General features: G+C 40.9%; 1 protein-coding gene across 2 annotated transcripts; it reads right to left on the bottom strand.

Moving 5' to 3' along the window:
• Window positions 1-3,077: 3,077 nt before the first annotated feature.
• HDAC11 (histone deacetylase 11) lies at window positions 3,078-24,588 on the bottom strand. 2 transcript variants are annotated; one of them, XR_015275078.1, is made up of 11 exons: window positions 24,431-24,584; window positions 22,923-23,071; window positions 20,816-20,916; window positions 16,945-17,061; window positions 14,237-14,279; window positions 14,013-14,089; window positions 12,688-12,750; window positions 10,692-10,788; window positions 7,832-8,010; window positions 4,617-4,954; window positions 3,078-3,104 (listed from the first exon to the last, which is right to left on the bottom strand). XR_015275078.1 is itself a non-coding variant. In XM_086846540.1 (10 exons), coding segments are annotated over exons 1-10 (1,071 nt in total). In that variant the 5' UTR covers window positions 24,433-24,588; the 3' UTR covers window positions 3,080-4,711. The 2 variants fall into 2 exon arrangements, 1 of the variants encoding a protein (XP_086702666.1); XM_086846540.1 differs by having other exon boundaries at window positions 3,080-4,954; window positions 24,431-24,588.
• Between the last annotated feature and the right edge of the window lie 690 nt (window positions 24,589-25,278).

The following is a 25,278-nucleotide window of genomic DNA, read 5'->3' on the forward strand; positions in this document are numbered from 1 at the left end:
CTGACTCTCACCACACAGATCACCCCATGGAGCTGGGGAACAAGGAACACTTTGGTGGGAGCAGGTTTTAAGTGGGGGTCACTGGAAATTGAACATCTGCTTCAACACAATGTAACTGAGTCTCCCTAATTCAAAACCAAACTGGACTGAACCATTCCTTGTACAAACTAGGAGAAAACCTGTCTGAAACCAGTCCTACTGACTCCTGGCAGTCACTGTAAGCAGGACTCTTCCCTGAGGGCTCCAGCTGTTCGGAGTGCTGCAGATGATGATCCTGAGCAGAGCCCAGAACTGGTCCACAAGTTCCAACACAGAGCAGCTCACTGGCCAAAAATTCCCTTTGCATCCCCCTCATAATTTTAACACCCCAAGCAACACCCAAAGATTGTTTTTGCCTCAGGCTTAAGAGATGCAAAGGCAGCACTGATAATCATTGCTTTACCTGTATTTATTCCAAGTCCTGATAGCACCCAGGGATAATTCTGCACTAGTCTCCTTGTCCCATCAAAGGCTCCTCCTGTTTATTTCCATGTTAAGTGCTACACAGAGAGCTCAAGATGCATTTCATGATAAAAGAAGAACCAGAATGGCCTCTCCATGACACATTTCTGTACAAGGTGAGGTTGGAAAGATGTATTACAGCTGAACCTCATGCACTTCAAGGCCAGGCTGGACAGGGCTTAGAGCACCCTGGGAGAGTGGAAGTTGTCCCTGCTCATGGCAAGGGGTGGGACTGGATGAGCTTTGAGGTCCTTCCAATCCAAACTATTCTGTGATTCTGCAATTTCAAACAGTGTCAAACAGCTCAAAAGCAGAAACACTGATGGTATCACTCCTCAATTCTCTGTTGAAGGAAAAGGTGTGGGTTTGTCCAAGACTGACTCATGCTTACAATTGGTCTGATAGTGCAGCAACCACAAACCCAATTCAGATTCTGATTTTTTTTTTTATGAATTTGACAAACACTTCTATTTCTTATTCTAAGCTTGTTAAAAAGGCTTTTAAAAAGACGAAAAGTGCAGTCCTTCTCTCAATGACTAATGGAACCATGCCCTGTAGGTAGAAGGTGGCTTTAAGACACCTAACTTTGCCCTCGGCTGCTTTGATGGGGTTGGGAGGGGATTTGTTTCCCTGATCAGCATACAACTAAGTTTAAAGAAAATTTATGATTTGGTTCAAGCAGAGCATCGCTATTTCCCCTATGGAAATGGAAACACTAAATCATACATTTTTCTCACATACCACATTTTGAAAGGTCTGCATTCTTTCACGTCTCAGGCTCAAATGTTCCCACAACTAAAGCTGAATATGAAAGTATTCAACTCTTAAAGCACTCCCACCTCCAGCAACCCAAAAGACACCCCAGTTCTACTTGCAGCCTTGTTCATCCAATATAAATAACTCTGGCTGCTTACTGGAGATTTATTATCTTAATGTGCTCATTTCATTGTTGGCCTTGGTAGACATGCCCAGGTTTAGAATGAAAGATAGCAAAACTTGACAAATCTTAAATCCCAGTGCTGCAGAATTCTATTAGGTAACAGATGGAAAAGCTGACAACTCAACCATCACATGCTTCATTAGGAGCCTTATTCCTATCAAACACATTCTCTTTCAGATTTCATCTTCAGGACAATGAAGACTATAGTTTGCTTTGAAATGGCAAAAAGCAAGGCAAGCTCATGAAATCTGAAGAAGGAGCAAGTCTGTATTTTTCTCTAAATTCAGTGCTGTACTTACATAGACTTCCATCTGTATACTGGCATGGGAATGCTAGGTCCAGGTTATTTTGTGGCAAAAAGCTTAAGAAATTTCCTCACCAGCCTCTCTCAGCAAAGAGAAGGAGTTAATCCAATCCTTGCTGACAGGAGAAACCTGTTAAACCATCACCATACAGTGCAGAATAAAGAGATGTACACATACAGATACCAACAGCAATGGTAGTTTCCTCGTTATCTCCCACACTGTCAAACCCAGAGTCTCACTGTCTCTGTGTTTGCAAAGAAACACTGAGAGATTGTGCATCTTGGTCATCTGCAGCACAGCTCTGCACTTCATGAGAAAATACTCAAAGCATATGTAAACAGATGAAATGGCTTTTCATACTAAAACTGGCAGAATGTGTATCTTTTTTATATAGGTCAAGCCAGTTTTCCTCTGGAAACGTCTGGTAAAAAAAAATATTATTTTCTAGGATTTTCAGCCTCCCTCCCCTTCTGTGAGTTATTTATTGGTAGTTCAAACCCTCTCCAGCTGTCAGACTTCAACTCCTCAGCCCCTGCCATGTCTCTCTCTCCTGCATAATACTTATGATAGTCTACATGACCAGCCATATTTACAGTCCATTTATAAACAGCTCATGATTAATAATTGTGTCTTTTGAAAGCATTGTACACTGGTTTATTCATCTAGCAAAGATTATTGCAGCAGAGAAACCCAATTAAATCACAGAATACCATATATATCTGGTAAGATACATGAACTACTAGAGACAAAATTCCACACACAGTGTTCTTCTTCTCTGTACTAAGGCAGCAAATTTTTGAAAATATGAAGGTGTGATGTGTTTCCCATTTTTAACTTTACAATAAACACTGAAATGCAGTCAATGTGTCTGCTGCTGATCAGAAATTTCACAGGTGAGTATGAGAGCCAGCAGGCTCTGCTGCAAACATTCAGCTCTCAGAAAAGACACTGATTTATAAAAGGCCTCTAAAACAACTGTGGCCTTATCAGAAGCTCAGTTACCAGTTTAACACCTGTAATACTAAAATACTTAGATTATAACTTACAAGGTAGGTAATGAAGTAGAACTCGGAAGTAGAAAGTGACTTTGACCCCTTACAACAACATCTTAAAAAGCATTTGGACACAAAATTTGCAAGCTCTCTTCAAGGAGTCACCACTGAACTCAAAGAAGCTGGTCACAAACCTTGTACTACTCACCCTTGAGACTCACTGTAGTTTCAGACACATTTTAAGCATGAAAAATACATCTTCTTGTCTGTTCAGGAAATTGTTCCCAGTCAAACTTTTTGACAGCCAAGATCCATATGAAGTGACAAGAAGTCAGTCAGCATTGTTCAACATCATTTTAATCTCCACTGAGGGAAAATTATAGAAATAGGTTAACACAAACAGCAAATGTTTGCAGAAAGACCATGTGGTGCTATGACGGCCGTTTAATTAATAGAAATGTAATCTAGAGTTTTATAAAAATTATATGAAAGAATAACAACATCTTTCAGTAATGTCAGACAGTATAGAAAAAATAAATCTCAACATTAGTCGTACTCTGATGGTCCTTTTAGTAAGAAATTTAAAAGTGCTCTCGAACCCCAGTGTAGCAACTCAAGCTTAGTGCAATAGGTCAGATCTGGTTTAAAACATGTATTTATAGCAGTTGCGCAATTCCTACAATTGACAAACCCACGATCTAAACATGAACACTAAATGAGGTAAGTATTATAATTAGAATTGAACATTCCTTAAATAGCTTACACAACAACTCTACTACAAGGAAAATCCTGGTGCGCCCTCACAGGATGGCTCCAAACTAAACATGATGTAAAACTTGTAGTACAAATCAGTGAAAGTTATAAAAGCTCTTGCAAAATATACAGTTTAGCACATTTACAACCCACTGCTACAAACAGCACCTAATGCAAAATATACCAACTTGTGCAAAGCCGAAGTTCCCAGGTAGTGCAACTGAATTTGAAGCAAGTTGCTTTGAATACACTATTTTGTTCCCAAATCCTCCTAAAAGCTCTGTATAAAGTTAGCAAATTATTTTATTGTAGGAATGTCACTGCATTTCTTGATGAACAAGAATAATGAAGGATCTGCTTACCAACTATGACTACAATTAGAAATACCATTACTCTCTGAGCAAATAAAAAACACAGCACTAGTTGGGGAACAACCATTTAAATATACTCCCGTTTCATACATGGCAAGCTGGAAATAATAAGACAACCTATATTTCCACGTAGTTTTTTTTGTAAGGTTGCTGAGAACTCTAAGATCAGCTTTCATTGGACTGTAGTTTCTCCATCTGTGAGTTATTACAGTGCACAGAACCTATTGCCCGTCACATGCAGAGCTTGTTTGGAACACCATACTAGTAAATGGTGAGCCTCTTACGGCTCATTTGCATATGGAGCCAAACCTATTTCGTAAGGTGTTTATGAGAAAGATTTAAGTCACTATCAACAACAGGAATGAACTACGAATTTACAAACATTTCTTCTACCTGTCTATGGTTTCAAAGCCATAAACAACTGCCCTGGCTTTTACAGTATTGCACTTCCCTTTAGTGTTAAACTGACAGCTGAAGTCTGCACAGAACTTGTTGTATAACAGTATCTCAATTTAAAAAGCAATAAATAAAACACAGCATTTAAAAAAACCTCACAAAACAGTAGCTTTAGTCCATAGTCCTCCCACCTCAGACCATTCTCCACCATCTGAAACAGGTCTGGGACAGTCTTCGGATACCAGCTGAATAGTTCTTCCAACATAACAGACCCCCATACCAATCACAGAAGCAAATTAAGCTTTCTACAGCAGTATTAAACATAAAGACAGTACCCTTGAGTACATATCTCAATTACCTTAAAAGGATGTGTTGCCCTAGCTCGAGATAAATTCAGGAGTTAGAGTTATTCTGTATTGCCTCTGAGTTACATGACTAACATTTGGTGACCTGTCACTGCAGTGACAAGTTGCTGAAGTCCTTAGCAGAGTCTCTGACCATCTGATCCAGGCTGGGACTCCCAAGTGCACAGGCTGCCTGCTCCCTGCCCAGGAGCCCCAGGCTATGCAGGTTGAGGATGGAGTCAGCAATGATCCGTGCTGTCCTCTTCTGGTACCCCCCGGATGTCACCATCAGCACAGGGATTCCACGGCTCCTGGCAGCCCTGAACACCACCTCATCCCTCTTCACAATGCCCTGCAAGATCACCACAGGAAAAAATAAGTGATAGCAATGTGATGCTTCAGTTCTAGCCTGTGGTTTATGGATTTAGAGTATTGGATGCTTGCTAAGTGTTTAAGCTTTACAGTTTACAGTAGCAATTAAAAATTCATCGGTTTGCATGCATAATCATTAAAAAAAAATCATTAAAAAAATAATTAAAAAAAAACCCAAACAAAACCAAAACAACAACAACAAAAAAAACCCGAAAATAAAAAAGACCATCCCCCAAAACCCCCAGCATATCAAATCTCCTTGGCTTGTTTTAGAGGACACAGCAGATGAAAGTGTTTAAAAAAAGACCTTTTTTAAAATTTTAAAAGAATTCTGGCTCAAAGGCCATAAAGTCTAAACTGATTGCAAATTTTAGAGGTGTTCACCCTATTTTCCAGGTGAGGAATTGAGACTGGAAAGACTCTCTGCATTCACAGTGCTTTAGTTTATACTCAGCTTGCACAGCACCCTCTATTAAAAGTTTAGTAACTTGACCAAAATTTCACAACCCTACAGAAGAATCCAAAATTCGAATCAAATTTTGTACATTCACAATCACTGGCTGAATCTTAAGTCCCAGTTTCTGCAATAAGAGCCTGTGGTTAATGCTAGAAGAATCTGTGGGTGAAGGGGAAGTTGCAGAATGTAAGAAATGGTTAATCCATAAAAAGGAAATAAATTCTAAGTAATTTCTTATTAGGAGAAGGGTATGGAACTGAAAAATAACAAAGACTGCTGGCCAAGAGGTGCTGTACTGTCACTGAACCCAGGCAAGAGCAGAGTGTGAGTCTTCTAGGTTTCAAATAAGCATGAGGGTGAAAAATACTTCAGGAATGAGTGAGAACAGAATTAAAATCTACTTTTGTAAAAGCAGAGTTACAGATACATGCAACTCATTACAACTCCTCAAAAAATTCCCCAAAACCCAAAAACTTGCAACACAACTGACAACGGCTTACAATGGACAGCTCAAAACTTAAATAACTGCAAAGCTAGAGAAAGAAAAAGGCAAGACAATGCAATTAAATACAAATACAAAAAATTCAAGAAACAGCAGCAGAAGTGTTTCAAAATGAACATGCTGGCTACAGGAAGAGTGGAAATACATCAAGAAATAACACCCTGACATTAATTAGACCACAAACAGATGGTAAGGGGAAAGAATAACACTAATATAGCAGAAAAAAAGTATCTTGTAAAACCATCCAAGAGTATTGTTCCCTGCGCAGTCTGACACAGCCCTGTGAAAGGACGAGGAATAATAAACAGTAAGACAAAGGAAACTGAAGAATTCTATTGGAAACAGATCCTTAAAGGAAGCAACAGAATTACCAGCAGTGGGTATATTATCCCACACCAGAACTGGAAGCACCCCCTGCTCTCAGGAGCCTCAGTGCTTCAGCAGCTCCAGGGGAAGCCTGGAGGAACTGAGGGGAAAACATGGGTCCATTCCCACATTTCTGTGCAAAACAACAGCCTGGCACAGCTCCCACTTCCAAACAAAGGGAAGAGAGACTCAGCTGATGGACCACAGACACTACAGCCTCAAGAACCAGGAAACCATCACTCAGAGCACTCTGAGGAGCCTCATTCAGAGCACAGCTAATACTGCAGCAGGAGCTTAAAATACAAATGACATCTTCAGGAGTAGGACTGAAGCCTGGACTAAGGACCTTTGAAGAGAGGGACTGTGCAGGCACAATGACTTTCCAACACTGGGATTTCAGGCCTTCACACCTTGCCCTCAGAGCAGACACTAAAGGCCTGAGCTCCCTCCAGCTGTGCAGAGAATGCCTTTCACCTCTCCTTGTGGCCAAGGAAGCTGCTTCACCTTTCTTTCCCCATCCTTACACTCTCTGTCTGCACAGAACCCAGCAAGCTACTTCAACTCATTTTTCTTGGCAATTAACACTGCTCCTGCTCAAAGTGCAGAAATTTGGAAATTTTTTTAAAGGCAAATCTCCAAGTTATCCCCCTATGACCAAGCTGCCACTTCCCTTGGTGGTCACTGCTCTCCAGATGGCTCTGCTTCACCAAACCCCACCTCACACCTCGGGCCATCTCCTCTCCAATGTCCCAACCCCTCAGCTGTTCCTTCATGCAAGAAAACTGAACAGATCAAGTGGTGGCTCAAAGGAGAATCTAAGAACTCACAGATCAAACAAGCACTCTTCTGTATTGATCTCGTGACCATTAAAGAGACCTAAATGTGAACAAGAAGAGATAGCACAGAGGAACTGTCAGAGAAGAAATCACTACCCAGGAAGGAAAAAGAGGACTGTAAATTTTTGTTTATTTCAAGAAAAGTAGAACAATAAAGACTTCTAGAAGAAGCTTTACAGAATAAACCAAAATTTGAGTCTGGTACCAAGCTGGGAAGAAAAAGTAAATGTTATCTAAAGAAAAGGATCAGGAGAAAGAAAATAACTGTTCATTTTCTAAAAATGCCCAGCCAGGCTGCAATAAAATTGTTATAACCATAAGGGTAGTTTAAAACAGCTGGGAATGCTACAAAGGAAATTAAGTGTAAGATACACACTGGAGGCAGGTGACAAAAGACATACATTGCAAAATGGGTCATGTGAGGGGAAAAAAGAACCAAAAAAGAACAAACCAGGCAGGGAAAATAGAAGTCAGGTGAAGTGTGAAAATACCCATATCTCTCTGGTTTGGGTGCTGGTAATCAGTGCATTTTAGAGAGAAGATGAATGATAGTGGAACAGGCACCAGAACAAAAATATTCAGGGAGAGACAAGAAGAGAAGGGTGAAAAGGCAAGGGAAATGGATCTGTGTGTCTGTGACAGGGCAGTATTGTTCCCTGCAGCCTGGGGAGGCTGTGCTGCTCCAGGGACACACACCTGGGGGGAAATGGCCAGGCCTCCCAGGGGATCCCCATCCAGAATGTCAGTGCCAGCATTGTAAACAACGATGTCAGGCTTGAATTCATTCAGGGCTCCTTCCACATGGGTGTGCACCTTCTGCAGGTACTCGGTGTCCTCTGTGCCCCACTCCAGTTCCACTTTGCGTTTTATGGCACCTGAGGGACAACAAAGCAAGCTCTGCTCAATAAACAAAGCACTGCATTGAAAGAAAATGCACAATTTAGGTAAGCAAGCGAAAATAATTACATTTCTGGAAGCTCTCTCGTTACATTGCATTTTCCCAGAAACATGAATTAAAGAAAATTATTAAACTTCTTGTTTTCTCAGCAATTGTAAAGCACAATGACCTTGAAAAAATTCCACCGAAGACAGAAAATTAGATGCAAGGCAAAAAAAAGAATCTGAGATGCAAATGAAAAGTGTTATTGAAAAACAGCTGATCTGCAAGTCCAGTTACCAATCAGCAGAGAAATCATAAAGAAAATCATCAATTTAAAAGTAACCTAAATAAAGTGTAAGGCAAAGAAAACACTGAACTCCTATTGCAGAGGAAATAGCTGGGGGAAAAACAAAATAAATATCACTGAGAAATTATGAAGATGTTTTATTTTTATCACAACGCTCAAAAGTTCACAGCAAGGGATCATGAATTTATGTGAACTGCTTTATGAATGTATAACAAGATTCAGCTCTGCCCCAAGCATTTTCAATTTAATGTTCTTACCCTGTAATCCTACCAGAAAAGCAAATATCAATTCTTAATTTAAATCAAATTATTTCTAATGCTTCTAATAAAGCAATAGAAGTAGAAAATGAAGGCTGAGAAGGTAAAAGAAAGAAACCCAAGGTTATGCAGCTGACTTTTGGGTGCTTTTATGGAGAGATGTGTGACTCTACTTCTGAATTAATCAAAGCCATGCCAGAGCTATTCCAAGGTATGACTTCTACCTCACACTAAATGATGTGAAGTCTCACATCTCAAATATGGATTCAGGCCCCATCAAGTGTGCAAGAATGCACCCAACACAGAATGACACTTAATTACTCTTGTGATTGCTGTCTTCTGTTCTGCTTCCCATCTTTGTTCAGGATCAGTGAAGCTTTTTTTTTTTATCCTGTTATTTTATATTGCATCAACATTAGCTTCAATGTTAGCTTTATGGTTTCTCAGAGTCTTAGCCCTTTCTGCTTACCCTTCAGTGAACTAGTCCTATTCCTCATCCCTCCTTTCTCCTCCTAAGCCTGTGTAATTCCACACTGCTTTGCCCAGGGACTCAGTATGCTTATGGCTTAGCATTGGCAAGGTGAGCTGCTCCTTTTTTACCCTTCCCTAATGAGGTGCATGGGGAAAAAATGTGTGGAAGAGGTTCCTGCAATAAAACATGGAAAAAATGGGGCAGGAAGTCCAAGGAGACAGTGATCAGTTGGAGTTCACCCTAAGGATTCAAAATCTCATTTTCAAGCTTCTGCCCCTCTTCAAAGAGGTTCCCCCCTGTGATCCCATCTCTGCCTGATCACCTATTGGAAAGGGTGTAAGGGACTTAGCCAGAAAAATCCTATTTAGACATTCTTATGTGAACTGGAAGGACTACATATTCACATGGCTCTGGCCAAGCCCTGTGCACCTCATTCTTCATCTGCAGAAAGAGAATGCTGGCATTCAGTGTGGTACTGCAGCTCAGTGGTTCGCTAACAAGGACTGACTGTTTTGGTCTTAATCCATCTGTTCAAATGCTGCCATGTGATATATGAATAAAAGGATGCTGTTCTTCGGGGAAAACTCCCCACATCTGCTTGCAATTTGTCTGCCTCCAGATGTGTGCTTTAAATGGTCATTTTTTTAGACCATTAAAACCTTGAAATTCTACAATTCTTAGTATCTTCACTAGTCAAAAGACAGCAGTGCAATGCAATGTACCTAACTCGTCAAAAATCCCAGTTAAGTAGGTTTCTCAGAATGACAGTGTCACTGAAGGAATCCAACAGCAGAACAACTCCCACAGCAACCCCTGACTCAGTGAACAAATTTAGCCCGTAATAAATGACAGTGCAACAGAATCAAAGCCCAAATAAACTTGGGGCTTTGGCATTCCAATTTAACCATTATAAAAGCCCCCCTTATCAATTGTGGCAGGTCACAAGACACAACAGACACATCACAACAGATCACAGACTGCAACCAAACCAAATCAAGATCTTAATGTGGGGATGACAGAGAAGGGGGAAGTCCCCATCCCTGCAGGGATTTAACAGTGTGCATGTGGCATTTGGGGACACTGGCCAGTGCTGGAGGAATGGTGGGACTCAACCTCAGGGGGACTGATTTGCTTTGCTTCCCACCTTGTGTCACATTCAGATGCAGATTGTTTCCTTCAAGCTTATCAAACAAGTTCTACTGGCAAGGAACACCTGAATATTTTACAACTTTACTCTCAAGAGAACATGAAACCTTTACTTTTATTCAGTATCAACTAATCCTCAGTGAGTTCTCTCATAAATGTAATGTAAGGGAAAGATGAAGTTCTAATAACTCTCTTCAAATCAAAAGATTATTCAGCTCACTGCTCCAAGCTTTGGAATGGACTACTAACATCCACTGACACCTCTCCACACCCTGCATTCCAGAAGGTCATTCCTGAAGTAAGGTAAAACACTACAGCACGAACACTAGTGTGATATATTGCAGTGAGCAGTGAAAATGATGTGAAATTAAAAAGAATTAAAAAAAGAAATCTAGGTAATGGTATTGCAAGGAAGCTTAGTAGTAAATAAAGGAGTTATGTAACAACACAGTAGGTCTGGTACGTTTGGGAAGATGAATTTCCATTATACTCACGTTTAGCAAAACCATCTCCTGGGTAAATATATCTATTGTATGCATCCATAATATAAACCCGAGGATCATCCATAAAGTCCCTCTCATGGCCATTTCCCTGAAGAAAATTTACAGTTAGCTATTCCTAGCATGCCAACACAGAATTAAATACACTGCAAATTCTAGAGTTATTAACACTACAAAAGTTCTTATATTCAGAATTCTTGCATCATTCTCTCATTTACAGTCCTGGAGGTTATTTTGAGGTGGGGAGTTTTGGGGGGGGGTGGGGGGGGGGGCATGACAGTATCAGTCTGAAGACTGCAAGTATTACCACAAATAAAATCCTTGTCTCTCTGAAGGTAATTTGCATAGATCTCATTAGACATGTAAGAAAAATAAGCAAAAATCAGAAGCTACATGTCCTCAAGAGCATCACAAAAGCAACTGTGACCATCAAACAGATCCATCATCTTCCAAATGTGCAGGAAAAAGTCACTTTCAACTGCTGCAGGAATAGTGAGTATTCTTATGTTAGAATTAATGACTAAATAAAGCAGACTACAGCTCTCCTGATAACCCTTGGTGAGGTAAGTATTCCCTGGCAAAATTACAAACACTAAGAACCCAACAGTTTAACACCAGAGATTTGCTACATAAATTGAACTGGATGCAAAGAGAGATGCTCGAGAGAAGGCTTAGATTTAGAACAATTCCCCCTCCTCATTTCTGAATTTAAATACTATTCTTCTGGCTCTCTATAATTTTCACTAATATATTAATCATTTTACCACAGCAATCACTAACCCACCACAGATAATTTTGTTTAAATCAGTGTATCATACAGGACCAAACCCCCTATCCCCAGAATTTCAGTTAAACTACAGAAACAGACATTTCCATAGATATATCTGCTGTAATTCAGGATTTACGCTGACAAACGGCAACTCTATTTATTTCTTCAGCATCTTTGGTCCACAAATAATAGTTCATGCATGCAAGCCTAGAAATATGAAAGCCTCTGGGGGAACCATTTCCCTATGAGAAGTAAAACTCACCACTGCACTAAGAATTGGAACAGTCACAAGACGAGAATATCTGCATCCTTAAACAGGACCTGCTGAGCTACTTCAGATACCTCTCATCCCCCAAAGAAAGTAAACAACAGGTGTTTTAATTTGCACACTGAGACTACCAGCACATCTGAAAACCAAAATACATTCCAAGACTTTTTCAAAAGCAAACCAAATCATCCTCATATAGCACAAAACAAAACCACACAGCCTCACAGAGGCTGAAGAGAACCGTGAACACAAAACATCTTTCTACTGCATAGTCTGTGTCCTGTTATCATGGTGATTTTAGGACATGTAAGAGAAATGAGAGAAGACTAAAAACCTCCAGCCATTAGATTTCCTCAGTGCCATGGAACTGTGTAAAAATGGTTTCTTTACATATAATAAATCACCTGAAATGCGTCAGGTGAAATCACTTTGGTGCATTGACTCCTTTCTAAAAATACTATTTCCATCCTTTCAGAATTTATTTTTCAAATCCTACCAAAGCTGAGATTTGATCTCAGTACCACAGTAAGTCACTTCACCAGGTGAAGAGGGATGGATCCTTTACTTCATTAGTCTGCATCTAGGCTTAGAATTAAACCACTGAAGGTCAAATCCCTCCCCTGCAGAGGCTGTTGCAGTGACCAGGCATTCAGAACTAGCTGGGATTCTGCCTGGAGAGATCCTTGTTTCTCATCCCTGGAGGCTGGGAGTGCAACACAGCAAGATTTTTACATGCAGCCACATGATGGAGCTGCAACTCAGGTTAATTTTATTAAACTGGCTTAAGAGCCTTTTGGACCATAAAATATTTGAAGAATCAACTCTTCAGTTTTCATCATCTCTGATTAACTTTATATCCTGTGATATTATGATTGTATTAAAAAAAGGTATTTATTACACACTTGTATTTCAAGCTAAACATCTGCAGCATTGAATACAGGTAAACTACTCACCTGATGGGCATCCAGATCAATAATTGCGGCTCTAGATACTCCTTGTACTCTCTCAAATAAGAACTGAATATATAAGCAAGGAAAAACATGGAGAAATTTATAAAGTTAGGTGACAGATTGAAACTGGAAGTTGAAGAATGCACCGTGCATGACTGTTGGAATTTGAAAGTAGGGCACATCTATATGTTTCAGTCACCAAATAAACGGAGACAATTCTCATACATTTAATAAAAACAACTCATTAATTGATATAAAAAATATTTTTTGTTAAAATAAAAACCCTATATATTTCCACCAGATAAAAGAGAGAGGCCAGGCCCACCCAGGGATCACAGAGCTGATGGTGGCACTTGCACTGCCACAGGCTGGAGTGGAATCAGTAACAGCATCCAACTGCAACAGCCTAATATTCAGTGTTCAGGAAAAACTGCTGTAAGGACTACATGCCTCAGAGACACTTTTAGTGACAGAATTCATTCCTTATTCTGTCTGAAAAGACATTTTTACTTTGAATCTTAAATTTGCTAAGTTGCCATCTTTAAGGTAGAGGTAGTAAAACCCAAAGATTTGGTACTGTCACCCACTATAATTTTTCAACTGTATTTTAATGGTAGGTGAAAAAAGAACACTGTGGATTACTTTTCTGCAAATTACCATGTATAGAAATTAGGATGTTATGTCACATGGTGTGCTGCAATCATTAGAACCCTTTCATGTTTGATTATTACTGATACTTTATAAATATTCTGACTGATATTTTATAAATATTCTGGTATATAAATATACTATAGTTCATGTGATAAAAATATGTCCTAATTGCAGAAGGCTCTTACTTCAGCCATTCAACAGCTAAATACTAAATGTATTCATTTCCATTTGGTGACTATTTTGGAGTCACTCATATTTTCATTCATTAATCTGGACCAGTCTGAGCCCAGTACAGTGGAGCTTGATTCAGATAGGGGATTTTTTTGTCTCTGCATTTGTCTTGACTGTAACCACCGAAATCATTGTGGAATGCCCAGGTTCACCTGCAATGCCAGAATTATCACTGAGGATATTAGAAATCCATCTGGTTTGATTTGAAATGTTTTTTGAAAGATAACATTATCAATGCAATTAGAGTGGTACCTATTTACATTTATAATTCTAACCCCTGCAACTCTTCCTTTCCACTTTACAACTCTCCATATCCCTATTCCTGCCCATCTGGAAATGGCTTCACTTTCTCCTATTAGGATGTAAATTAGTTCTCAGCAATTTATGTGAATTTCTCCTCCATTTGCACAAACAGCAGAAAACGGTGGTTTAAGAGCAGTTCTTACCTTGATGGCCAGTGTAATATCAGCATATGCACAAAATCCTCCCCCTTTGTCACTGGAGCAGTGATGGAAACCACCCCCTGAACAGGAAAATGGTGAAAAGGTGAAAAGCTACATACTAAACAAAAGCCAGATACTAAAAACATTGATGGGCTTTGCAGAGAGATGTAAATTAAAATCAAATGCTTTTAACTCACTATTTAGGGCATCACTGAATTTGTACTCACCCACATTGATGGCCCATCCTCTATCCACAGCAAGCTTTCCTGCCTTAAAAAAAAAAAAAAAAGCAGTTGGAATTCCATAAATGAATGGGGCAACACCTAATGTCTGCTTCCAAGAAAACTACCCTCAGCATAAGGAGCTGAAAGAGTATTTCCTATATCATCTATATTTCCTTCTCTGGCAACTGTAAAGGGAAAGTGCAGTGCTGGGAAGAGTAAAAAATGAGAATAAGCTCCTGATGTCCTTCCTGTTCATGCACAAATAGAGGAATGTAAGCTCAAAATCCTGGAACACAGACATAAAAAACCATAGTTCCAGCTGGGGATGGGACCAGACAAGTGCTCCAGTGTGGAATGTCCTGGGACTTTTTTATTTTTTTATATGATAGAACAGGCAGAATATAGGATAGTATTGATATTTTCCCCTCAAGTACAGGAATGTGCCTGTATCTCTACTTTGAACTCAAATGACAGTCAGGGAAGGGAAAGTATTGACAGAGAAGATATAGACAAGGCTAATGGAATTTTAACTGAAAATCCTGATTATTTTGGCCAGGAAAAGTCAAAAAAGTGTTTAAGTTTAAAAAAGTGTTTTAAGAATTCCTTAACTGGTGTGTTAAAATCAATATTACTTGAAGATATTACTAGTTACAAGTGGAAAAAACAAAAAAAGTGGAGAGAGAAAACATTTAAATTTTTTTTTATTTTTTTGTCCATAATAATGGACATATCCATATTTCATATCCAAGATGAAGTCTGGACAGTTTTGAAGTCTTTATAACTATTTATATGTTATAACTATATATATATTAAATATAAAGTATTTACATTTGAACAGCTTTAATTCAGTACTAGGACAACCATTGTCATGGTAAACATGATCCTGCTATGATCATTCCAACTTAGACAAATTAGGTGTTGGGGAAAGATTGCCGTTTCTGAACTATAAAACCCACTAAGTCCCAGGGAGAACACATTATCTGTGATTTATCACACTTCCTAGGCATTCCTCAGCAAAACCCAATCTTCCCACATTGCTAAAATATCATTAAAAAGTAGAGAAACTCAACAGGAATTTTTGTAATAAGCAGGCCCATCAGGAATAGAAGAAAATTGCACTTCTGAAATGTACCATATGAATTTTATTGTCTGATGAATCAAAATTGCTTTTAAAATACATACATATTTCTCCATAATGAAAAAAAAAGGTAAAAATAACAGCACATGGCCTCAAGATAAATCCTGAAACTCTTTCTCTTTTTGGTTCTGCTGCACTTCTCGCACCTGGATTTCTCAGTCTTTCCTGAGCTGAGCTCTTTTGGAATACTCCCTTCACAGGGAGTTCTGTTTATCTCAGTTCTCAGGGACAGGAAGAAAATTCCAAAGCTCATTAGGATCTTGTTTCTCGTGTTTATTAGGATTTTATCACAAAACTTGGCAGGTCTTTCCAGATTTTCTGCACAAGTTCAAATCACTACAGCTTGGCACGCTTTGGCTTTGATGGTACAAAATGGCCCCGAACCACTCAGCTGTCATTTTTATATCTATTTTTACCCTATTAACAATAGACACGTGTATTGTTTTTATATTTTAACAAATAAGTTTTCTACATCAACTTACGTAACTAAAACTGTGACTAACTTTCAACACATTTTCAATCAAATCACTCTTTGTGCTGCTAAGAACTGCAGAATCATGGAAAAGAAGGAAGAAGAGCTAAAAAAACCACCTTTTTCCCTCCACCTTTACTCCATGTATTAAAATCTAATATTTTTAACTTCAGTGACATACTAAATGTTCTACTACTTTCTACTTAATTTTTTATAAATCCTGGTTTACCCAGGGGTATTTGGAAGCCTTTCTGTCAGTGACAAATAAGATTAATACCTTTTTGGAGAATAGGATAAAGAGAAAAATGTCTCTCCATTTCTGGATTCCTACAAATCCCAAAGTGCCCAGGAGTGGCATCTGTGTTTCAGGAGCCATGAGAAAAACCAGACCACTGGTGGGTGCCTCCTCTACTTGAGCACATTTCTAACTAGTGAACACATCCCTGGGAGTTAAAGGTAACACAAGCATGGTGAAAAACATCACCAGACTAGAGCAACGTATTGCCCAGCTGGAAGCTGAAAGAGGCTTCACACACATAGAGCTCCTGTCAAGAAATAGCCAAGGCAGAGCATCAGGAAGCTCTAACCTCTTCCCAAGTTCCTCCCTCTCAGACCATTTCCTTCATTTCTGAGACAATCTTGCAGTGACAGCATGGCTGTAATGAGAGGAAACTCTGCAGGTCCCAGCTCAGCAAGACTCACTCTGAGTGACAACCAAATATTTTTTAAGCACCTTGAACTATATGAAATTCTTTCTCCCTCCTCCTCTCCATCTCTGCTTTTGCAAGTTCATGCCTACTAAAGGAGGCAGCACTTTTGTTATCTGGCGTATCACCATAATCAAATACATCTAAAGACTTATCCAGAATCCAGCATTTCAGAATTCAGATCCTTAAATAGTCCTTAAAAAAGCTGGTTTAGCTTTTGCATTTCCCAGTCTAACTCACCTTTGATATCTAGGAGCTGCAATTAACCCTGTATGTGGCAAGGCAGCACTGTCCAAGGCTGGCAACCTGAGTTACATGAACACCACAACTCCCACATTTACAGTGTTTGATGAAAAAATTTAAATATGATAAAAGTGGATCAAGAGCGCCTTACCATTATCGTTCCTCCTGTCTGCGTTCGTAGAGGTTTCAGAACTTTTCGCTGAACAACAAAATTTGGAAGAAAGGCAACTGGTGGAATTTCTGTGATTGTAGCCACAACAAATGACCACTGCAACAGGGAAAAGGAGATTTCCTATTAATGTAGCCCAGTTTAACGATGACACTTGGCTCTCTCATTCATTAAGACAGCACTGAAAAGGTGCTCACCAGTCCTTAGGAAGAGTTTTAATAGTTTTAGATGGAAGTGACCACACCAGTTCTTATTAGTGACCTTTAAATAGGTTCATCCTCAAGTTTTTAACTATGAGAATCATCACTTTCCAGATTTCAGTATCAAACTGTATTAAATCAGCAATTTTTCAGGAAGGTAGTATTTCAGAACATGTACTATCTCCCAGACTGGGAGGAAGAATTGTAAAATGTCCTTCAGTTACACTTGATACATGGTTCCAACCTAAAGTATCTATTCCTGTGTGGAATCAAAAGGATATACCAAGAAGAAAGCAAACACAAACAGTCAACTGAACTAAGAAGTTCAAATACTTAAGTGAACACACAGTGCAAACTTTAGCACAGAGAACTGATTAAAATTTATTTAGCACATTAAACCCTTCTGGAATATGTTTCAAGGTTAGAACACAAAATATTTGCAATATGCAAATGCTTTTTTTGCAAACACATTGATTACTTCAAAGAACTTCCACTAACACTGCTACCAGTGATAACACTGCTAAATATATTTCAAAGCCTAAGTAAGAAACAAGAATATACCTGTCCAACCAGTACTGAAACACCAAGGGACTGAGGATTATGATTTGCCACCATGTACAAAGAGTCTGAACAGGTACTATTTTCTGCAGCATTAGGAACTGTAATGAGACTGAGGGCATTGGCTGCCCCACTCCTGAGCTGTTCACAGCTGGCAGGATGTACAGGTGAGCAACTTGAACAAAGGCAATCACATCCCCATCTCAGGGTTCTCTAATGCTCAAAATAACTTCCCAGTTAGCAATATTTATATTACCAGGTACTACTGGGTGGGTGAAGGGGTGGCATTGTTCATGAAGTGCCTAAGTCCTAACTATATTTTGCTAACAGTTAATTTCAAAGCCTCTCTACTTTTATATTTGCAAGACATTATTCTGTTACTGTCTTATCAGCTGCCCATCACAAGGTGCTTTAATTATTTTTTAGTACATCAATCTTGATAAAGCCCCTTTTGACATTTTAGCTTTTCAACACATTATTACAAACTATATTCAATCCTGTTGTTCTAAAATGGATATAAAATGGTCACATTTGGATAAAAAATAAATTTGACCTCAAATGTGAATGATAATCACATAGAAAGTTTTAATGAAGTATGAAGTAAAATTAAATGTCAACTGGGAGATGTGGGAACAATCATGACTCAAACCAACAATTATGCAGCTGCAGGCTTCTAAATAGAGGTAAGAAGTCAAAGTGTGGTGGGAATTTTTTGCTCCCAGGCTCACTAGTCACAGCTGGGGCCTTTCCTGTTGCCACTCACTGCCCACACCTGGGCCTGAACTGGGATTAGTAATTCCCAACAGATAGGGGAGGTCACCAACTGGGAGCAAAGTCTGCGTGTTCAAGAAGGCAGCTACAGGTGCAGGAAAATGCTTCTCCACTTAGTAACTGAAAATCTGTGGAATGTTTTATGCTTTTTTCTTCAGTGTGATGGTTTGTTTTCCAGCATTTCCCATATTAAATCCACAGACCATTCCCAGCTTTATACTCAGCATCTGCATTTCAGTATTTGCTCATGTATGTTACCATAGAACTTCTCATAACTAAAAAGGGAAAGGCATAGTCTGAAACTGGCTCTAACCTCATTGCCTACCTCCTTTCCCAAAGTTCAGAATGCTGATATGCAAGAAATTCATTATTTCACATAATTCTAGAAAAGACAGCAAGTGGAAAAGTACTGTAAGCATACTACCCACAGTCCAGTCATTACCTTGGAGATCTAAATTCTTCAGAGGAATAACTGAAGGGGAATCACCTCAATTCAAGAGGCCAAACTTTGCTGTGAGGACCGAGCAGAGAAACAGGGAGACCCTTCCTGCTAACACAGACCTGATTTCCAGTAGCAGAAGTACCCTGTGCATGCCTTTTTGTTTCCCATCACCCAACACCCAGCCGGCCTTTCAGCTGCTGCTAAAACATCTACCACCACCTACTCTTGCAAGTGTAGGCACTTTCCTACCAAATTCACATTCAGATTTTAAATGAACCCTCAAGTGATCCATTGTTTTAGGATGCCTGGACATTCTGAGCAAGGTAAGCAACTCTAGTCTTCAGGTCCTATCTAATATAAAACTACAACATTTATACCTATTTCTCTGGATTTAAAGGAAAAACAGCACAGTAGACTTTGGATAAGGCAATAGAGAGTTTTCACAGGGCTTCTTCATATCTAGGACATTATTTTTCTTTTGCAACTAAGCACTTTTATCTTTGCTGCTTGGCAGGAATCTGTTGGCACGACCAAAACAACATCTTCCAGTTCCTACACTTGCAGGAAATATTCTTTCAAGAAAAGGGGGAGAGGAGACACCTAGTCAATCCCATCTGCATACACACAAAAGTGCTCATCTTGACCACAAGACACAAGTTATACCAGACAATTCCCCTGTGAAGCCATCCCATAGGGACTAAAAATATTATTATAGCATTCTAATCTGAGCTATGCACATTAAACCCTGCTTCAAAGAAGTGATTCAGTAAAAAGAGGTGGGCTATTCTATGGAATTGACAGTTCAATATCATGAATAGCTGCAATAATATCAAATCTAACGATGCATGAAATTGCACGTAACTCCATAGCACAGACGAAGACTCATATGAGAACTTGGAAAAGCAGTTAAGAATGAAAAAGTTCACACAAATAACAGATCACTTATACAGAAGAATAAAACATTCCAAAAATAGCAATCCAAGGACTCTTCCACTGTGGAAGGGCATGGGTGACTCAAAATAACTTCTTTTGAATTATGAAATGGAAGATTTCTTTTCTCTTACAAATCCAGTCTCTGCCTTCCAAGCACAGTTGCAAAGTGAAAGTAATGTCACCTGCACTCATCTACTAACCAATTCCACCCACAGATGACTGGACAGATTCAGATCCAAAAATCTCACATTTATGTTTCAGAGTTACACTCAAGTTAAACAAACAGTTGTTTCCTTTAGAAATATACAAGCAATGTTCTTCATCCCCCCTGAAGTTCTATGTGTGCTGGCTCTGGAAACCTTCACAACAAATATTGTGCTTGATTAGGTACTTACATTGATCTTTCAACTCTCTCCATACTCCACTGATGCAGGCAGTGTCTGAGTATGAAGCCAGTACTTCCCCCCAACACCCTAACCACAGAACCCCTACAATCTGTCAAGGTTACATAACCGTAAACCCCATAAAGCTATCCCTGCATTAGAAAACATTCAATGACATACCCCATGTTAGTGGTTTCTATTGTATTTTCAATTTCAGAACTGTATTTTACCAGAGTACAACAAAACTTACACCTCTCAACACTAAAAACCTGGCACTAACAAGAATATTACTGACATCTCAGACATTCTAATCTTCCCTGTAATATCCTTTCAGGTCACCTATTTAACATGGTAGAGCCTCTTTCCCATCCACCCCTCTGTAGTGTGAACTGCCCAATATTTCTGTGGTTTTCTTTCAGTATTCTCAGTAACAGTTTCATCAGTGTGATCAACAGATACCATGCTATATCTGTAAGGCTGATTTAAAACAACTGTACAAGACATCCACTGCCTTTGACACTCACTCTGGACTGTTTGCTAGAAAAACACATGAACAGGTACAGCACCTTTAATTTATTAAGGTAGCGCCTGGTGTGAACAACCAAGAGATCTTCATCAGTTGCCTCCCGTGCCTGCACAATCAAGTCATCTGCAATTAGTTTTTCTTCTGCAACAGGAGAGAAATAACAATTGACATGGTACATTGTACTACTTAGGTTCCCACGTCCCCCCTCCAAACACTCTACTCTGACCTTGGTGTTATAACTTCCTCTGTCATGTTTATTGCTGGAACGGCTTTAGCTTGCTCAGAGCTTGCAAGTTTTCTAAATACAGCCCCTCTGTCACAGGTAAACTGTTTGGGTAGTGTGTATTTGAGAAATACTGTGCACAGAAAGTTTTCAGAGTGTGCTAAGATCATGGCAAGTTCTTCTCTGAACTGAAAGGACAGAGAAGTAATGACAGAATGAACACACACTGGAATCACACAACTCCTCACAGTTTAGGGCTTGGTGCAGTGGGTAAATCTTGGTGTTTGTACCATCAAATAGTCACCATTATTTTAACATGCTTTACGAAATCCCACAGTTTATACTAGGATTTAATCCCCTAAATCACAGAATAAAGTGATAAATCAAAATTCAGAACAAAGTAATGGCTCGGATGTTCACAGAAGCAAATAAGCTTAATTAGGATATTTCTATCACCACCTACCCTCAATCTGATTTCAAGAAAAAACAATGAGCAGCTATTAATTCTTTCCCTTAGAGTCCAAAAGATTGTTTTAAAACTTAATTTGATAAGAGCAAGTTACTCCAAGGATTCAGAATAAGTGCATATGATCACTACAAACAACAATTACAAGGAATCCTGTCAATCTTCCCAGGCATATTTTGATATTTAATTGCTGCACGGCTGTAGCCTTCTAAGCCTCTATCTCTTCTTTAATTTTATACTTGGAGGAGAAAGAGAACAACTTGGAAATGGGAGAGATTTTGCTCTTAAGTGTTATACAGGAACAGCACCTGCAACAACATTTCTTTTGGCAAGTTTCTCTTTCTCCTGACTGAGGCTTGAGGAACAATTCATTCATGCACTGGTGTCAAACAGAGCCAAACTGCTGCCAGCTTTCTTCTCCAGGAAGAAGGCACTCTGGAAAGATGGCCACTGCTGATCTGTTCAGTGATAAGGCACAGGGGAGGTAAGCTGTTGCCAGGAATTGCTACAGAGCCAAGTGCTCTGGGGTATCCTGGGGCTTCTTCCCCCTTTCAAAGCCAGGACAGTAAAAAATTGGGAAAACTGGTTTTTTGTGAAAGCCTCTGACACTTCAGAACAGATCTGTCACACAGAAAAGAGCTGGAGGAAAAGACTTTACACAGAAGAAACAGAAGGACAAAGGTTCTGATTAATGAGGAAAACTGTCGTGGAACCCAAGACAAAATTATTTAAGGTTGTTACAGGAAAAAGCCTAAACTCAGCTACTAAATTGACAGAATGCTCAAATTATTTGACCGCAGTTAAAAGAAGGGCTATACTGAACTGCAAAGGATCATCAGCTGAAGGAGTCATTAGGACCAAATAACGACATGAGACCTGGCTTTAGAAAAACCAGCAGCCTTTGTCTTGGCAAGAGAAAAAGCCCTTTTTTTTTCGCCTTTTTTTTTTTTTTTTTACCACTGATGAGCAAGTTTGTGCTTTAAATTAAGAGATGCCAAGATCTGACGCAGGCCCTGATCCTGCCCCTGGTTCTCACATTTGCATGTATTAATTCATTTTTGCCTATATTCTCCAAATGGTTCAAACACCAGTAATTAGAAGCATCATAAAAAAATCTGCCTGTACCAGAGGGGCCTCAAAGCTCTTTCCAAACATCATCAGAGCAATAGGATGGGACTGCTAAAGAATGGAGGAAAGTGCCACAGCTGCACTTCTCCTTCAGCCTGAGAAGCCCTGTGCAGAGTCCAGGTTGAGTAACTTAAGTTACACCTGCAGCAAACATCTGGTGTTTCACCAGCCAGAGGAATGCCTCAGTTCCTGCTATACCAAGTGTAAAGTCAGGGAAACCACGCACTGCAATTCAGGTCTGGTAAGCCACACATAAGTCTGCACTAACCACATAATTTTCTTTAGGATTTGTGCAAATGTTGGTTTAGGTGTCACCTTCTGTTATTTTACCTTTCAAGAAATTGATGACTTTCCCCCATTTCCCTGCATCAAAGGGGTGCAGCTTCTCAAGTCCCATGAAGGTGATGTTGTAGTCTGGGGAATACACGATGGGCCAGCATCCCGACGGTGAGTCCTCATACAGCTCCGTCCTGTGAGGCCTTGGCAAGCAAACACCCACCAATCACCACTTCAAAAACCATTTACCAGTTTTACACTGAAGGCCCAAATTACCAATTAGTCCTCATTAATACCGACTTTATAATTCTTAAAGACGGTATTTCCAACAGGAAAATGGAAACATTTGGTTCTCCTGCTTTGTCTTTCCAGCTAATAAGCACGTCTGCCTTCAAAGATGCACCCAGTTTGCAGACAACGTAATACCTTCATGACTAGACTCCTGTTTTAAATTCTGTACCAAAACACAAACCACCATGCTTCTAACAACAGAAGCTTGGAAAGATTTCTACGGTCCTTTCCTAGAAAACAACAAACTATTTCGTGACCATCTGAGCAAACCAACAAACCCTAGGTTTTTATTTGCAGAGCACAGAACCAGAGGACTGTGACTCCAGATGTCACACTTGTTGTCACTTTCCTTATCTCCCTGCTCCAAATTGTTATATTTTCCCAACACTAGGAAACAGCACAGCCAGCTCGAATCCATCCTTCACAAGCCATTCACAAATCCGGCAATGCTGCGCTCTGTGTTCACGAACACAAACAGCAATTGTTTGTGAACACCTGTGTGTACGCGTGGGTCAGCAGACCAAGCCAAGGCTGAGAGGGGATTATATTCGCACCCAGCCTATTCCACCACGCGCGGATTGCCTTCTCTGCCCCAAACTCCACATTACTGAGTCATGCCGAGACCCCTCCTGCTCCCTAGAATTTAAAGTTTGGAAAAGGCTTTGCAACGTACTGTGCAAGACACAAGAGTCTTTTGTCAGGTGAACAATACAAACAGAAACACCCTTATTTCCAGTCTGAACATACTCAAAAATACCCTTTCAAAACCCTGTTAGAAGCAAACCAAAGGAAACACAAGGACAGTGGAGGTTTTACACCAGAATCCGCAGCCCAGTGCCCACACGCCACCCACACTGCGAGCCAGGGCTCCCCAGCCCCTTCCCTCGGCCCTCCCCGCGACACAAGGCGAGGAGCGGGGAAGGTGTTGTGACACCCCCGGCTCTGACAGCGGGGCCGGGAGCCTCGGCCCTGCGAGCGCTGCAAAGCAAGGCGATTATCCCGGAGCCCGGGGCGCTCCCGGCGGGACACCCTCTTCCCGGAGGGACTCCGCCCGCCGGGGCGGGGCTGGGCCAGACCGGCGTCAGGTCGTGCCCGCGGGGGCTCGGGGAGCGGCTGCTGCCGCGCCGCAGCCCGGCCCTGCGGCTCCGCGGCCGGGCAGTGCAGCACAACGCAGGCCGAGCTCTCCCGCCGCCCCCACTGCCTGGCGGAGCTGCCGCCCGTCCCCGGTCCGCTCCCCATGCCCCGCTGCCGTGCCCCGAGCCTGTACTCACATCCCCGCCTCCGCCAGGCCGTGCAGGGAAGGGGCGGCCACAGCTCCGCCCGGCGCGTGGGCGGGCGCACGGCAACCCGGGCGGGGCGGGCAGCGGGCCCGCCCTCACGGCAACCGGGGCGGGGCGGGCAGCGGGCCCGCCCTCACGGCAACCCGGGCGGGGCGGGCAGCGGGCCCGCCCTCACGGCAACCCGGGCGGGGCGGGCAGCGGGCCCGCCCTCACGGCAACCCGGGCGGGGCGGGCAGCGGGCCCGCCCTCACGGCAACCCGGGCGGGGCGGGCAGCGGGCCCGCCCTCACGGCCCTGCTGCGCTGATGTGCCCTAGCGGGTTAACGCGGGCCTACACGCGGCATCGACCTAGACGGTGTTTGTAAAGGGAACTGCGAAGTGTCAGAGCAAGCCACTGGTCCAATGTTGGGGAAGTTAGGGAGACACAACGTCAAGGGCCTCAAGGCGATTCTGCACCAAGGGTATCTTTTGATAGGAAAATACGATCCTCGTTGTAAAATAAAATTGGCAATTGATACAAGTAGGTCCTAGTAGATCTGCGGCAAAATGAGGAAAGCAAAGGTGAAATAGTGAAATAGCGGAACTGTTGGTGATTTTGACAGGTCAGGATTCACCCCAGGGACAACATCACTGAATTTATGCACGCAAGAAAAATAAGCTGCTTTAAAATCAAAAGGCAATTTCTAAGCATAGGTAATTAGTCTTGCTTGAATATACACAAGAAGCATTTCATATATAGCTGTACACCTAAAGCAATAATATAATGAAAAACTGCCCATCAATAGGAGCAGTATCTATGGAACCCCGGGATAAATGCCCAGAAGCACTCTTCTCTGGAGG

Source organism: Cyanistes caeruleus, chromosome 11, assembly GCF_971803275.1.
Source record: "Cyanistes caeruleus chromosome 11, bCyaCae1.hap1.1, whole genome shotgun sequence".
Taxonomy (NCBI): Eukaryota; Metazoa; Chordata; class Aves; order Passeriformes; family Paridae; genus Cyanistes; species Cyanistes caeruleus.

Coding starts and splice junctions, on each gene's coding strand:
- HDAC11 (XM_086846540.1), bottom strand. Junction 12,751..14,012: donor ATATTACACTGGCCATCAAG/GTAAGAACTGCT, acceptor TTATATATTCAG/TTCTTATTTGAGAGAGTACA. Junction 4,955..7,831: donor GCCTGGCCATTTCCCCCCAG/GTGTGTGTCCCT, acceptor GTGATCTTGCAG/GGCATTGTGAAGAGGGATGA.